Raw genomic sequence first — 15,911 nt, 5'->3', positions numbered from 1 at the left:
TGGGTGTCACACAGATAATGGTCACAGCAATAGGAGATGGCAAAGAAAGAGGCTTTTGGAAAATTTAAAGAATTTTGTGACATGTGTAAAAGCAATAGCCCACTAATCTGTGGAGAAAAGCTCATTCAATTGTTCCTTTGGCAAATATTTACTGAGTGTCTACTCAGTGCCGGGCCCTGTGCTGAGGGCTGAGGATACAGGGACAGTCTCAATGTAACTCAGGGACTTGCTGGAGACAGACATGAGAAGGGGTGAATTATGAAACTATGTGGAATCCACAAGCACTGTGGAAGCACGCAGGGCTGCCAGCTGAGTTGTACTTCTTTAAGGAGGAAGTGTCTGTGCTCAATCTGAAAAATTGAAGAGATCTATCTTTACACTGTGGAACCCTGGGTTCTCAGATCCCTTCCTCACCACCATATTGGCTGAGCCCCTCTGGGCCAACCACTGTGTCAAGACTGGAGATGTTGAGATGAACGAGAAGCCATCCCTGCCTTCCACTAACTTAGAAAGAACAATCAACATGTAATCAAACCACTGCAGGAATAGGATTAAGCAAGTGGAATGGAAGATGAAATTTCATCTTCTGATTTGTGGATTACTGCCCACAGTCAACAGGTTGGGTTTATTATTGCATACAACCACACCCACCACCAACCTTCTTACCAAAAACACTGTTTCACTTCCATATTTAATTAATATTTTAGTTAAGCCTCATCTCCTCCCTATGCTAACATTTTCCTACTTGTAAAGCAGTTAAAGTTATGTATTTCCAAAACACATTTGTTTCCTTTGGTATGAGGAAAGCAGTAGAAACACTATGCATCTATTTTTAAAAACCCTAACCTAGGGGCTTCCCTGGTGGCACAGTGGTTGAGAGTCCGCCTGCCGATGCAGGGGACGCGGGTTCGTGCCCGGTCTGGGAAGATCTGGGAAGATCCCACATGCCGCGGAGTGGCTGGGCCTGTGAGCCATGGCTGCTGAACCTGCACGTCTGGAGCCTGTGCTCCGCAACAAGAGAGGCCACAACGGTGAGAGGCCTGCGTACCGCCAAAAAAAAAAAAACAACAACCTAACCTGCTTATGTTTTCCAGTGTTTAGAGTGAGATTTATGTTGAGGGTGGGAAGAAAGGTACTCAATAAATGACTGTTTGGTATTTGTTACTTTTAGAAATCTTCCTAAAGATTGATGAATCAGTCAATCTTCATGTGTGTGGTATATGTTGAAACCTCAGGAACTCTCCTAGTTCTAATAAAAAGCAATTGTTCAAGAAGCACTTGGCTATTGGTTTTCAACCGTGGTTTGTTTTTTTTTTTCATTTGAATAACATTCAGAGATACTCGTCCTCTGAAAAATGTTATGAAACTAAAGTGCGGATCGGTGATGTTTTTCCCCTTGAGGACAGTAGAAGTAAGTTCAGGGGCTCTCTGATGTACCCAGCATTGCTGCCAGGGAAGGCTGCTCGGCCCCCATCACGGTGCTCATTGCTCCTAACTGTCCACCTACCTCATCACCACTGGCACCAGCCGTCATCTCTGGAGAGATGCTCAAGGCCACACTTCCTCCTGGAGGAAGCTAAGGTCTCCGGAGCCGAGACTGGGAAAACTCCTGGCCATCTCTCTAAGCAAACTTCATGTGAGCAGCCAGACCATAAGCCTCTGAGATCTAGGAGGAGAACAGAACTGGGGCTGCTTGTTGTTTTTTCTTTTCATATCTGCAAAATCATTCCAAAAATCATAACAAAACATAATGCGGTTTTTTTCTTTGGAAATACTGTCTTAGAATGATGAAAAAAATACTTAAAAAAAACAAAAGCCAGCAGCCCATTGAAATCATATGGGTGGAGATTTTGTGATGATTGCCCAGCTTTCCACTGCCCTTGGGAAGGTAAAGGTCTGTGGTGGTAATTATGTCACGAACGCATGCAATGGAGAAAGTCTACGTTGCCACACAGGGAGATGGTTTTTATTATTGTCACTAAAACAGACTAACCGATTCTTACAAATATTCTTTTCCTTTGGGTGTTGCTGCATAGTGCTAGCTTTGTACGTAAGGGTCTATTGTTCCTTGTTTCATAGTAAGAGCAGAACCTTCTGAAAAATAGGGCATTGAGAAATTCTAAAATATCCTTTTTCTGATATTTAGGAAATCAGGCTCACTTCCTAGTCTACATCAGGGTCAGTCTCTTCTCAGAGGTTTTAAAGATTAGTTTCTCATTTACCTTTTTAAGTTCCCTTGCCTTTTTAAGTTTCAAACGTTATACAAAAGGTAATACACGTTTGGGAAAGTGTTTATCCACTTTAAAACTTTAAAATGGGACTTCTCTGGTGGTCCAGTGGTTCAGACTCTGCGCTTCCACTGCAGGGGGCACAGGTTCCATCCCTGGTCGGGGAAGTTCCAAATGCCTCGTGGTGTGACTTTAAAATGTACTCAGTACCTATCAGTTACACCATTCACATCTGCTTCTAGGAGGAGCAGAGAAAGCTAACAATAAAACGCTATTATAAGAATACTGAAGAGACTAGGAGTAAATTGAAGGCGAGAGGGAGAAAGATAGTTACAGCAGGAAATGTAAGATAATGACTTCCTTTGAGAAGAAAGCTTGGCACCCAACTTCCTTGACAAAAAGGAAACATAATAGACCCTGGTGAAATGTAAATGCCTTTTTTCCCCTACATTCTAAGGGCTATTGCAATATGAAACATCATGTCCAGATGGGATCTAGTTGATTATATGTTAGGATTTTAACAACTTTTGTGCATGTCGATGGATCTGAATGGTGAGTTTTAGTCAAAATCAATCTGTCTTGAATCAGTAAACAAAGAAGGAGACGGTGGGGAACATTTCCTTGCATGAAGACATAGGCATCCTTGTCACCATCAAACAGAAAGGTCAGAGCCAAGAAGATTGAGGAATTCACCACGAGGCTCTTACATTTTATTGAATTAACAATCTTTGCATCAAACCCTTACCAGACATTAATATTTAAATGTTCTTCTTATCTCTAGTGCTACCAGTGGTTGAAGGAAAGGATTGTGAGTGAAGAAGGGAGAAAACAGCAGAACAAGCTGAAAGACCTTTCCCCGATTGCGGAGCGTCTGGGATGCACGCTACCTCAGCTAGCCGTGGGTGAGAAAGTCACTTGGGAGGGGAAGCCTTGCTGGATCACGGAAAATGAAATCGTTCTCTATTGCTGATCCACATCTCTTGCATGATAACATACCTATTGCAGGGGCAGATGATCTCTGAAGCATAGACTCCTGGTTCATACTATCTAAAACGAGACATAGCATTAGATAGGTTTTTCAGAGTTCCCTAGAGTAGTTCCACATGCTGAAACACTTTTCTTACTTCCTTCTCCTTTCCCTTATAACACAGTTTAAACAAGAACACGTCAGTGAAAACGCACACATCCTCACAGTGACAAGGGTGAGCACCCCTGATCTGTGTAGTGACATCCGTTGCTTCTGGTTCAATTTTCCATCCCCGTCGAAGGTAAGGCGGGGTTGCTGAGAGGCTGAGGAGCAGGGCTGCGAGCGTGGCCAAGGCTACTGCCACATGGAAGGCCTATCCCATGGGAGCAGCATCACCGCGAAACTTCCAGAGCCACGACAATGGCTCTTCCGACATAGTGGAGTCAATGAAAGGTCACGGTCACGGGTAACAATTGAAAGCCACGTTGCACCAGAACCGTCCTGTAGAAATATAACGTGCACCATGCGTTTAATCTTTAAATTTCCAGTGGCCATATTAAAATAGTAAAATGGAAATAGGTGAAATTAATTTTTAAATGGATTTTATTTAACCCAATATAGCCAACATATTATCATTTTTAACATGTAATAAATATAAAAAGTTACTGAGATATGTCACACTCTATTTTTCATACTAAGTCTTCAAAATCCAGAGTGTATTTTACACCTACAGCACATGTCAATTCAGGCTAAACACATCTCCTGGGTTCAATAGCCACAAGTGGCTAGAGACTAGGGATTAGACAGAAAAGCATTTAAACTTTCAGTTCCCTTGCTGGAGAGTATCTGCCAGGCTCTGTGATGAGCTCTTTAATGCTCATCTTGTCTCCTTAATCGTGGGTCCCGCGAGGTGTATACTAATCGAGGTGTATACTAATCGTAGCGCTATCTTACAGATGTTAATGGAGTTTTGCTACTATTATCTCCACTTTACAAATGAAGAAGAGGCTGAAGAGAAAAGAATTCATGTGGTAGCTATGAGAAAAGAATAAAATGGGTATAGAGTCTAGAAAAAACTCCTAAGGATTAAAAAATAGCAGGAATTGGGACAAATCAGATACAGTGAGCCAACGAGATAAAAAGCTCAAGATAAGTTCTATGCAAATAAAATAAAAGAATATCTGTTAGATGCTTGACTCTTCTGAGGCTGGAAGGCAGGAAAATGGTAGCTGCAGTTAACAGTCACAGAAAGATGGAAATGGGAGACGGTTTTAGGAGGGAAATACCGGGTACCTAAGTATATGTGTAACTATTGCTGTAATCCTTTCTTCCAAAAAACAAAAAAAACAAAGATTATATTCAATGTGATTAGTTAGCATCGCTGCTACTATGGCTTCAATGAGCCCAGTAAAAGGTATTAGCTATCGACCATTAGCAAGTTATTTAACCTGATTATCAATTTTCTCATCTGTAAAATGGGTATAGTAGTATATATCTTACAAACTTGTTGAGCAAAAGGAAATTATGTATGTAAAGAAAAGAGTAGGTGCTCAGTAACTGGTGAAGATAAGGATGAAGATGATGGTGTTTTTGCAAAGAATTAGACACCCTCTGCTGAAACTCTGTCCACTCCTAGCTGTCATATATGGTCAGAGGCACACGCACAAAGAGAAACACCTATTCTTAAACCATAGCCATAAATACAATCTTTAGGTGGTAACAAGAAAGCAAGTATTGAATCTAGCTCTGAGAGAGATAGAAGAACACTGTCTTTCTAAAGAGAAAATCTTTACAACATTTAGACTTTCACTGGATGTCAGATGTACATGACTCTTTACAGAGTCTGAGTTTAAATTAAAACGTGCTTTGTTTCTCCTTTTCCTCCCTCTGTGCCCCCAGATGTCTTTCTCGCCTGTCATTTTTTTCTTTTCTTTGTAAACAGGTAGTTTTGTTTTTAACCACAGAACTCTCAAACCAAGAGGGAAATTATTTCCAGGCATATTACCTTTGATCTGCTAGAAGTGTGTCGGGGGAGGGGAGATCCTCGGGCAGGAAACAAACTACTTAAACCCAACTGTGGGCTGGTGCCCGTGTCTCACGCCTGCACAGGAGCCAGCATTCACACCTTGCTCATAGACACTCTGGATGTGCCTGTGGGGGACACCTGAGTAGATGCTAAATATCTGGAATCATCTACGTTACCTCTGGCCTTGACCAGCTCTACCCAGTGGGTTCTCCTACATGGACCAGCAGCCCATGGGGGAATCATGTGTTGCTGGCATCAGGTAGTTTATAGGCAATAATTCTCTCAGTGCCCTGCTTTGCCCTCAGAACTTCCACTAGTGCCAAAAAAGAGTGCTAAGTGCAAAGTAGGAAATAAGGCAGCCAAAAAAAGAAAATAGAAAGAAAAAGCCCAGGATCACTTGGCTTGTTGCCTTCTTAGAGCATTATTTTTCCCACGTGGAAGGATTTAGTGTTTGCCTTAAAAGGTCTGAGTGTGGTAACAGCTTAACAGTATCAGCTGACAGCATGGCCTGACCAAATGGGGGCAGAAGAAGAGGTGCTCAGGGATGTCCATCAGTCATCCATGGCTCCATTTACTCAACAAACATCTAACGAGCACCTACTATGTGCAGGTGCTGGGCCGGGTGCTGAGCATCCAACTGCAAATAACACACACCTCACAGTCTGGTGGGCAAGTCAAGAAATTAACAGATAACTTTAATATAGTGTGAGAGTAAAATAATTGAGAAGGGCAGGGTGGGCCGGGGGCAGGGGTGGGGGGTGGGTTTGGAAGTAAAATGTAGGAGCTCCCAACCCGGCCTGGGACTCAGGGAAGGACTTTAGGAGAAGGCGGTGCCCACGAGGAATCCCAGATGATGAGTAGATATTAGTGAGGCAAAGGAAGGGAGGAGGCAAAGGGACATTCCAGACCCAGGGCACCGCTTGAGCCAAGGGCTTGGGGAGGAGAAACACAGCATGATATTTGGGGTTGGAGAGGATTTACAAATAGTGCTGTTGGAGCACTAAGTTCAAGGCAGGGAGTGAGGAGACCGGAAGCTGGAGTGGAGGGCTTTCTAGTAAGGTTTGAGAAGTGAGAGCTTCACCTCACAGGATCAGGATCCCGTCAGGCACACGTTGAAGAATGTTTAGCAGGCAAGTGACTTGAACAGATTTGTATCTGGAGAAGCTACTGCTGGATGTGTGCGGGGTAGGCAGGGACAATCCAAACAAGATGTAGGAAAACCAGTTGTGCAGGAGAGACCGTGAGGGCCTGAGGGAGTGGACAGTTGAACCAGAGCAGTGATTCTCCAAGTGTGTTCCCATATCCACACACTGGAATACTATTCCGCAATAAAAGAAATGATATACTGACCCATGCTATAACATGGATGAACCGCACAGACATTATGCTAAGTGAAAGAAGTCAGACACAAAAGACGTACTCCATGATTCCATTTAGGTGAAATGTCCAGAAATAATAAATCCATAGGGGCACAAAGTAGATGAGTGGTTTCCTTGGGTTGGGGGTAGAAATGGGATTAACTGCGAATGGGTATGAAGGATCTTATTGGGATGATGGGAATGTTCTAAAACTGGATTTTAAATGGTGATGATTGCACACATGATAAATTTATGAAAAATTATTGAATTGTACACCTAAAATGGGTACATTTTACCTCAATAAAGTTGTTTAAAAAGAGTACCTGTACCGGCAGCATCAGCATCACCTGGGAACTTGTCAGAAATGCAGATCCTCAGGCCCCACTCCAGACGTTCTGGGTCAGAAACGCAAGGTGAAGCACTGAGTAACCAATGTTTCACAGGCCCTCCAGGTGACTGAGGCATGCTAAAATTTGAGAACTACTGGATTAGAGAAATATTTAGGAAGGACAATCAACTAGATGACAATTAAAAGGGAATGTGGGATCAGAAAAGGACAGTGCCCGAGGATAACTCCCAGGTTTCTGGTTTGGGAGGCCAAGTTACTGGTGATGCCACCAGATGAGATTGGTAACCCAAGAGGGACAGGCTTATTAGTTAAGTAGCAAGAAGTTCACAGTGGCTGTGGGGTGTCTAGCAGGGACATCCAGCAGACACTGCATCCCTGGGCCTAGAGCAATATCTAGTTCCAGGCAGGTACAAACTGCAAAGTCTACTTGAACCACAGGGAGTTTCCTGGGCACCCTGGCTTCTGACATGGTGAGAAGGGGACTGGGATGTGAGGGGGATGCAGGGAGTCTCATCTGGCCTTTTACAAGTTTAAGAGGAGGAGAAGGGTAGGGTGGCAGCCACACAGGTATGAAGGGCCTGAGGAGGCTTATTTTAGAATGGGAGAAATTTGATTATGCCTTCTTGATAAAGAGAAAGAGGATAGTAAGAAATCAAACATCCAGGAGAGCAAGAGAGGGGGAGAAATAATGGATGAATCAAATCCAAGAAAAGGCAAAAGGAATGGGACCAGGGCAGAGTTTGGCTTTGAACAGACAGCACCCCATAGCCTCTGAAACTGGAGTATGTGTGTGTGTACTTGTGTCCATAGGTGAGTGGGAAATTAAGGAATATGCTACCTGAGGGAGTCAGTTTCCTACATAAAGTAGGCAGCTAGGCCATCTGCTGAGAGGGAGGAGGCCTGGGTTGAAGAGGGTTTAAGGGTAGAGGTTGCTAGAGGCAGAGGAGGGGTGAGGGGTTTGAGGGCTGGTGAGAGAGACGGTCTCCCCAGAATGAACCTCGCGTCAGGAAGAAAGGCAGGTCCAGAGAGGGCTGAGAGGTCAGTGGAGACAGAGGACCCAGGTACCCAGAATCTACACGGACTCTATGTAACAGATGAGGGGAAAGTGAGAGCATGAATGAGATGGAAAAGACAGATGCAAACAGGAATCCAGACGTTCTCCCAGGAGCAGTGTCAGGTGTCTTCAGGAACAAGACAGTGTTCCTGGGCTGGGCAGCTAGACTGGATGCCCCAGTTGTGGGGCAGAGGAGCCCTAAGCCCACAGTTCACGTGCACGGATTCTACCGAGTCCTCCACACAACGGGGGTTGCTGCTGACGTTTTTAATCCTGGAGCATGCTGTCCATCCTCCCCCCAAATTAATATGTTTTGGTTGTGACAACGGAAGCTACAAATGGTGTGTGCAAACTCATCAACAGTCAGAAGTGCTTTGACTTCCTGACCGACTGCTCTCTCTTCCCAGCGTGGTGCCTGAGAAACGAGGGTGTGAGTTCCGTGCTCCTGGGATCATCCACTCCTGAACAACTCATTGAAAACCTCGGTGCCATTCAGGCAAGTACTGCAGCCCTTTCCAACCAACTCCAGGGAATTTCCTGGTGCCTTTGAAGATGCCCCCAGGCAGTGTCCCATCTCCCCACCTCTGTCCTTCATTGTGTCACAGCTGAGTTGCATGAAAGCCCCTAATATAGGGAATAGGCTACCTGTTCCTAGATAGGGGAAGAAGGGAAATGGGGACAAAGGCAAAAGAAGCAACAGAACTTTCACAGTATGTGGATCCAGGGATGTCCTCTTCTGATTAACAGGCAGTCTCCTCGGGGCTCATTTCTTAGGATGGCTTGTGTCTGTGGGACAGTGTATTCTATGACCCAAGCAATGTTACACCTGACGACTGGTCCCAGGTCGAACCACACAAGGCTGCCTAATAACGAGCTTGAAATGTAGTAGCCGTAGAACAATATCCACACATCATGTATTTACTTTTTTCCCCACAAATATTTATTGCCAATCTACAGTGTGCCAGGCCCCTCATTTCTGCTCTCCTAGCATCCTGGATCTCTCTCCCCATCACAGCACTTACGATAACATAGTATAATCGCCTGTCTCCCCTGAGGTCAGAGACTTGTGTCTTTCTTGCTTCTCCACTGATTTTCCAGTTCCTAGACTCTATGGCCCTTAGTCAACACTCAAGAAATACCTGTTGAATGAATGAATGTTTGCCACTTTTAAGACAAATAGGCTCAGAATTCCAGGATCACATCTCCCTAACAGCAATTTCAGGAGCGCCCGCCCCCATTCCCTCCCCTGCAGGGATTGCTAGGCCTGGAGGGAGCCTGCAGCTGTACCTGGGGAGCCTGTAAGGCAGCAGGAGGGGAAGTGGGAGAGAGATGTTCCTGGGAGTTCTGAGGAGAGGGTGGAGGTTGGTGGCTGTGGTGACCATCCCCTGCCCCCAAAGGTCACATCTCAGTCCTGAGCCTGCCCCACTCTCAGCCCAGCCAGAGGCTGCAGGAACGAGCCCGTCCACAGCTCTTGCCGTAGCTGTATCACCTGCCCAAACAGAAGTGCCTCACAGCTTCTCCCCTGTCCATCTGTCCCCGAAACCAGCACTTAGCCCTGTTACCTCTCCCAGAAGGAAGTAGATGGAGGTGGGGACAAGCTTGATTAAACTTAAAACTTTTAAAAATCCTTTTGAAGAATAGCCTCGAATATGCTGGCAGATAAACGGTGCAGACCTCCTTCTCTACCGTCACCTTTCTTAGGGCTGTGCAGCTGGGTAATCATCTCTGCCTCTCAGCTTCTGAGAATTCCTCCCAGATTGTGGGGTTCCTTGTCCCTGCCTGGGGAATGCTCCCTCTTAAGAAAGCCTCCCCACCTTCTCTTATTTTCACTTGTGCTCTGGGAACAGATAAAGGCTCCGCAATGACGAGGAGGAAACGGGAACAGTCTATACACAAAAGCACCGAAATGCAACCCAGTGATTTCAATTCCACTAATACTCATTGAGTACTTATTCTGCGTCTGGCACCATGCTAGGCAGAGAGTGTTCCGAAATAAGCACAGGACGGTGCCCTCAAGAGCTCACGGGCTGCCTGAGAAAGAGGGAATTAAGACTCACTCTTCTATCCCGTGGTTCATTCAGGAGATCTCTGAGAGCTTACTCTGTACTCAGCACTGGGGACACCACAGGAAACCAGAAAGATATTACCCAACCTTCAAGGAGCTTATATTCCAGTGGCAGAGGCACATGATAAAGAAACATATAAAATAATTTCACGTGAGAAGGTTTACTAAGTAAATAAAGATGGTATTGTAATAGAGACTAACTGGGAAATGAGTGAGCCCACTTTAGATAATGTCCTTGCCAAAAGCTCCTCTGGGATATGCTTATTCTGAAGCCTTCAAGTGGAGGATGCAGCACGTGAAAAGCCCTGGAAGGAGCAGACACACAGAAGAGCAGTGCAAAGGCCCTGAGACGCAGACGCACTTGGCTTTTTCCAGGAGGCACCAGCCTAAAGCGAATGTGGTCAACATGCAGTGAGCATAAAGGATGGTGGGCGCGGGCAGGGGACAGGTCACACGGAACACTAGAGAAGTCAGAATTTTGTTCTACTCACAGCAAATCCCTTGGAGGGTTTTAAGAGGAGGGACACGCTGTTATTCGAATTTTTAAAGATTGCTTTGGCTGTTGTATGAAAAGCAGAATGAAGAAAGGCAAGGACAGGTTGTCCGGGTGACGGGTGATGGTAGCTTGGACTAGCAAGGATGGTGGCCATGAAGGTCAAGGAGTCCGCAGGTTTTGGAAAGAGAGGCATGACTTGCAGATGGCTTGGCAAGAAAAAGGATTCCTGTCAGCTAATAGAGTGCTCGCTGCCATTCCAAGGGGGGGCTCACACTGCCTGGGACGGTAAAAAAGAAAAAAGGTAGTTCCTGGGCTGTGGCAATACTCCAGGTAGCCAAGATAACATTTCAGAGGAAAACTGAGGCAGTCATCTTGCCAAAGCACTTCCTCCCTAGCAAGGCTCTGGCTGGTAGCACGATGGGGCTTCCATGCGCAAAGGGTAAGAGAAAAGGGATGTTGTCAAAGCAGGGAGGCTGCTACCAGGAGGGTTTACCTTCCCTTTTCCCTTTCTACTCCACCTCCCGTGAGCCCAGCGCCACAGATTCCACCCTTGGCAGGCTGTAACTAGGCCCCTTGATGTGGTGAGAGTAGATTGTGTGGCTGGGGGCTCCCTGCAGCGGTTGGTGGGACTGGATAGAAAGAGTGCAGTGCCAGCATCTATAAGGAAAAGAAGTTTCTAATGGGCAAAGGAAGGCAGCTGCTCCAAGGAGTGAACGTGCCTAACGTGAGCATAAACTGGAGAGGCTTTTATAAATCAGAGCCTCAAGAGATGAGAGGCTGGAGAGGAGCCACAGCTGCAGGCAGCCCGTCACCTGCACAGGTCCCCACCCTCCAGCCTTAAAGCACTTCGAGGCTCCCCACCATCCACTCAGAGAAGTCCAGGCTCCTCAGCAGTCGGGCCTTCCCGTCCACGGCTCATCTCCCCTCCCCACCTTCCCTGGGATCCTAATCCCCAGAATAGTGGCCCTCCTCCTGCAAAGTGTCCACCACCCCAGGCTGGCCAAATCCGGCTCCATCCCCAAGGTCCATCTTGACAGTGACCCAGTCCTGGGAGAGCTCCCCTAATGCCTCCAGCCGGCAACGCTAGCCAGACCTCCCCTCACCCGCCAATTACTGCAGTCAGGATACTACTACGCCTGCAATTTGCTAGCTCATGGGATGTTTGTGTGACCTGCAGGGACGAAAATGTTTTAAAACTGTTGCCAACATTAAAAAATTGGGCAACTTCCCATAAAATTCTTAATGTATGGCTTCTCTTGAACATTTAGGTCTTATAACACTTTTTTTTCATGTTTTATTCAAGTACTTTTATGGTTTCATTTTACTAATGTTTAGATCTCTTTTCTTATTGGTGTAGTGAATGAAGAATTTTTTTCCTCACATGGCTAGCCCACTGTATTCTAGACACAAAACTTCCAACCAGCTTCTAGATTTGAGTCTCAGTGTTGCAGTCTCACATTTAAATCGCACAGTAACTGAGATCCTCTGATGCTCCAAGGCTAGTGGGAAACCAAATGTGCTTTAGCTTCATTCAGAGAGGAAAATGTTACCAGACCAGTGAGGAAGGAGCTCTACCACCCTGCCAAACCCTGAGGCTTCTGGGGAGAGCATGTGAGTGGAGACAAGGTCACGCTGGCCAACATGACTGCAGCAGAGGAAGGGTGAGGTGGAAACCTCAGAATCAGTCATCATGAATGTATTTCACCACAGACTCCACACAGGCTCAGACTATTCCTGCAAGAAGCCTGCCTCTGTCCCTTGTCTTATGGTGTAATGTATGCCCTTGGCCCACTTCTTGCAATAAATGCTAGCTGGCCCTAGATGATCTCATCCTTCCCCAGGGCTTCATTGAGCATGACCGTGCAAATGACTTGCAAATTCTCAACTCCAGTCCTTCCACTGCCACTAAGCTCCACAGCTGCCCTTCTGGCTGCCTGCAAGTCACTTCTACGTGGGATCCCAAAGGCACCTTCACCTCAGCATATCCTACCCCAAACTTAGGCTCCAAACTTCTCCTCCTGTGGTCTCTCAACAATTAATTACCTACGCCAGCATCTTCCTAGTCACCCAGTCGTGAGATCACCATCAGCCTCCAGAATGTCCCGCAGAGGCACTCTCCTTTTCTCCTCCACTGCCACTGTCCAGTTAAGGCTCTCAGTGTCTGGCTAGGACTGCAACAAATTTCTAACATGTGTCCCCTTTCAATCTCCTTCCAACTCTTCCTTCAGAATACCTCCATGTGTCTGATGGGGTCACTCCCAGCTAAGAAGTCCTGAGAAGTTCCCCACCACCTACAGCATAAAGTCCCAACTCCAAAAAATGGCATTCAAGGCCTTCCGCTGTTTACCTCAACTTCCCTTTCCTCTATTCCCACCATCCCCACCCCTCCCCCACTCACTCTACACTTGTATCACCCCGTTTCACAGACTTTTCACTTCTTCATGCTGTTCCATCTACCTGGGATGCCTGTTAACCTGTGGCCATCCTTCACCAGGATTCTGTCCACCAGCTGGACGGAATCTCTCCTTAGTCTCTAGACCTGTGCTATCCACTACTGTCACCTCTGGCCACCTGTGGCTATTAAAGCTAATCCAAATGGAGATGCGCTCCAAGTGTAAAATGTACCCTAGATTTCAAAGATTTAGTACTTAAAAACATGTAAAGCATCTAATAATATTCTATACTGACTACCTGTTCAAATGATATTTCGAATATAATGGAGTAAAACATGTATTAATTTCACCTGCTTTCCACTTTCATTACTGTGGCCACTAGAAAATCTAAATTTACATATATGGCTCTCATTTCTATTGGACAGAGCTGCTCTAGATATTCTATATTTCTATGAGCCTTCATTTACTCAGTCAACCAATAATTATGAGCACCTACTATGGGCCAAGTACTCTTGTGGGCTCTGGAGATAAAGTGTGAACAAAACAAGGCCCCTGACCTTAGGGAGCTTCCTGTCTGCTGGGGAGGTAGCATTCTGGTGGTGGTTTATAAATGTATCCAATTCTAGATGACTTTGCTTAATATTGAGCCCAAAGAACAAGTACCAAGTACTAACCACATTCTTTGTTCCTCTCATGCTCTCAGGTTCTCCCAAAGATGACATCACACGTGGTAAATGAGATCGATAACATATTGCGCAACAAGCCCTACAGCAAAAAGGACTATAGATCATAAGGCAGTGCATGAGCCACAGAAGCTGCATGGGTAAAGCAGCAGTCTATACAGGTACAGAACGGTGTTACTAGCCGGTGTTCTGAATCACTTAGCAGCCCACTGCTCAACCTCTAGTTTCCCCGGATTCTGAGGTTTCTGCTGTCGCTACCACTGTGCACCTGAATTATGAACACATCTGAAAACTCACAACCAAGAAAATCCATTCTATTTTCTTATCTGGGACTGCAGTCACCTGTTCTTACATTGCTCTGTACATCTCATGTTTATGCAAAGGAAAGCATGTGGCGGGGGAAAGACATACTACCTTCAGGCATTTAGTAACTTAAAGAAGGTTGTACAGATATATTTTTTCAAATGAACAACATCCACAGATGCAATGTGGATTGCATCAGAAAGAGTAGGCTCTGTTCACTCCGAAGTCTTGCTTGAAAAATCAGCTGAAACAATTTTACATTTTTTTTTCTATTTTCACATTCATGTTAGCAAGAGTTGTTTTCACTTGTCATTCAACAGAAGTGAAATGCCTAGGTATTTGCTTTCGTTACCTTTTAAATATTTAGTGTTGCTTGGCCTCAAAAATGGCCCTGTCTAGCAATTCCTCCAAGGTGGTCTATTAGGATTCTAACGTTACGTCCATTTGCATGGAGAGATGGTAAAAGGATGAAGACCCTAGTCTTTAACCAGAGACAGTCTGGTTAACTTATGAAAGGGAGAATTACACTACTATGGAAGCCTAGCTTTGAATAAAATGTATCTGCAATGAAGTGTTCATTTTTACCTACATTTTCCTAAAACCTGCTTTATACTTTTGACTGCTTGTAGGCACAGCTTCTGCAAGTTTAAATATTTGAGCTTTAAAAATAAATATACACATGCTCAGTTTTGTAAGTAAATCTGTAAAATACCCAGAAAGGCAAATGTTTGCTGTTTAATTAGCACTGGGATTTTACATGCTTGGTGTTTTTGAGAAGTTATTAACATGAAAGTGAATCATGGGCTTTGAGAAAAATGCTGTCACTACTCAGCATATGCTGGGTGAAGCAACTTGCCCAAAGAAAAGTAAATGTTAAAGAACTTCCTAATTCCATAATCACACTGTGTGCATTAAACTATATGCATGAAAGTTCTTTGCATGGATTAATGGGGCCTAGCCTTGTGGCACGCAGAAGCTGAGGTATATCCCGCCCTGCCACTACTTGGCTACCTACTCTCATCAATATATGACTTGAGAAAAACTGACAGTATACTGCGTGTACCTGTAAGGAGGGAGAAAACTTTTTTCCCCACTTTTAAGGTGTATGTAGAGGAGGGAGGGTCCTCTATCTCTATTTGGACACCTGAGCATGTACGAAATGCTAATTTAATTTTCTGGCCAACAGGACCCCATGTAGAAACCACTGAGACTTACAGAAGAAATGTACTATCAGCTTAAAATGCTATTTTCTGCCATCATTTCCAGATATGTATTTCATGATTAAGTTCTCAAACTTAAAATGTTAGTGTGACGTACCAACAAATTTTCTTTTTGATTACTATTACCTGTATTCTAATAGGGAAACTGCGTTTTTTACCCAAGAGTATCAGATTAATGATGGAAATGGATCATTTTTCAGTTGTTCATTGTGCATTCTATCAATCCAGTATGCATAAATGAGCTGAAGTTGTCTAATTGGAACTGCAGTTTATTTGCTTAGAGTAATAAAAGCATTTGTGCATTTAATCTCACAATTAGTTTTTATCTGATCTATCATTATAAGGCTATATATATATATCATTATAGGAGATATATACACACACACACCCATCTTCCTAAAACAGGCAGTAAGAATCACTTAAATAAAAATAATGTTGGGGGCTTCCCTGGTGGCGCAGTGGTTGAGAGTCTGCCTGCCGATGCAGGGGACACGGGTTCGTGCCCCGGTCCGGGAAGATCCCACATGCCGCGGAGCGGCTGGGCCCGTGAGCCGTGGCCGCTGAGCCTGCGCGTTCAGAGCCTGTGCTGCGCAACGGGAGAGGCCACAACAGTGAGAGGTCCGCGTACCACAAAAAAAAAAATGTTGGCAGGTAAGCTGCACTGAGTGATACCTAACAGAAATAGATTTATCAAAAGATTTAATTTGCAACCCAGACTTTTTTTCTCTTGTTAATGGAGAAAATGATTAGCTACTGGAGATATTTCTCC

The 15,911-nt window shown here is 44.9% G+C and overlaps 1 protein-coding gene across 3 annotated transcripts in view; it reads left to right on the top strand.

The window, feature by feature from the left end:
• KCNAB1 (potassium voltage-gated channel subfamily A regulatory beta subunit 1) overlaps positions 1-13,893 on the top strand; it is a gene marked incomplete at its 5' end in the record, with an annotated part of 439,860 nt that extends 425,967 nt beyond the window's left edge. For all 3 annotated transcript variants that reach the window (XM_082840354.1, XM_082840352.1, XM_082840353.1), the window contains 3 exons: positions 3,010-3,130; positions 8,390-8,478; positions 13,640-13,893. In XM_082840354.1, the coding sequence (XP_082696480.1) occupies positions 3,010-3,130; positions 8,390-8,478; positions 13,640-13,729 (300 nt within the window). In that variant the 3' untranslated portion in view covers positions 13,730-13,893. The remainder of the gene's footprint in view (positions 1-3,009; positions 3,131-8,389; positions 8,479-13,639) is intronic.
• Between the last annotated feature and the right edge of the window lie 2,018 nt (positions 13,894-15,911).

Source organism: Leucopleurus acutus (genome assembly GCF_964270905.1).
Source record: "Leucopleurus acutus genome assembly, chromosome: 5".
NCBI lineage: Eukaryota > Metazoa > Chordata > Mammalia > Artiodactyla > Delphinidae > Leucopleurus > Leucopleurus acutus.
This window is presented reverse-complemented; position numbering and strand designations above follow the sequence as displayed.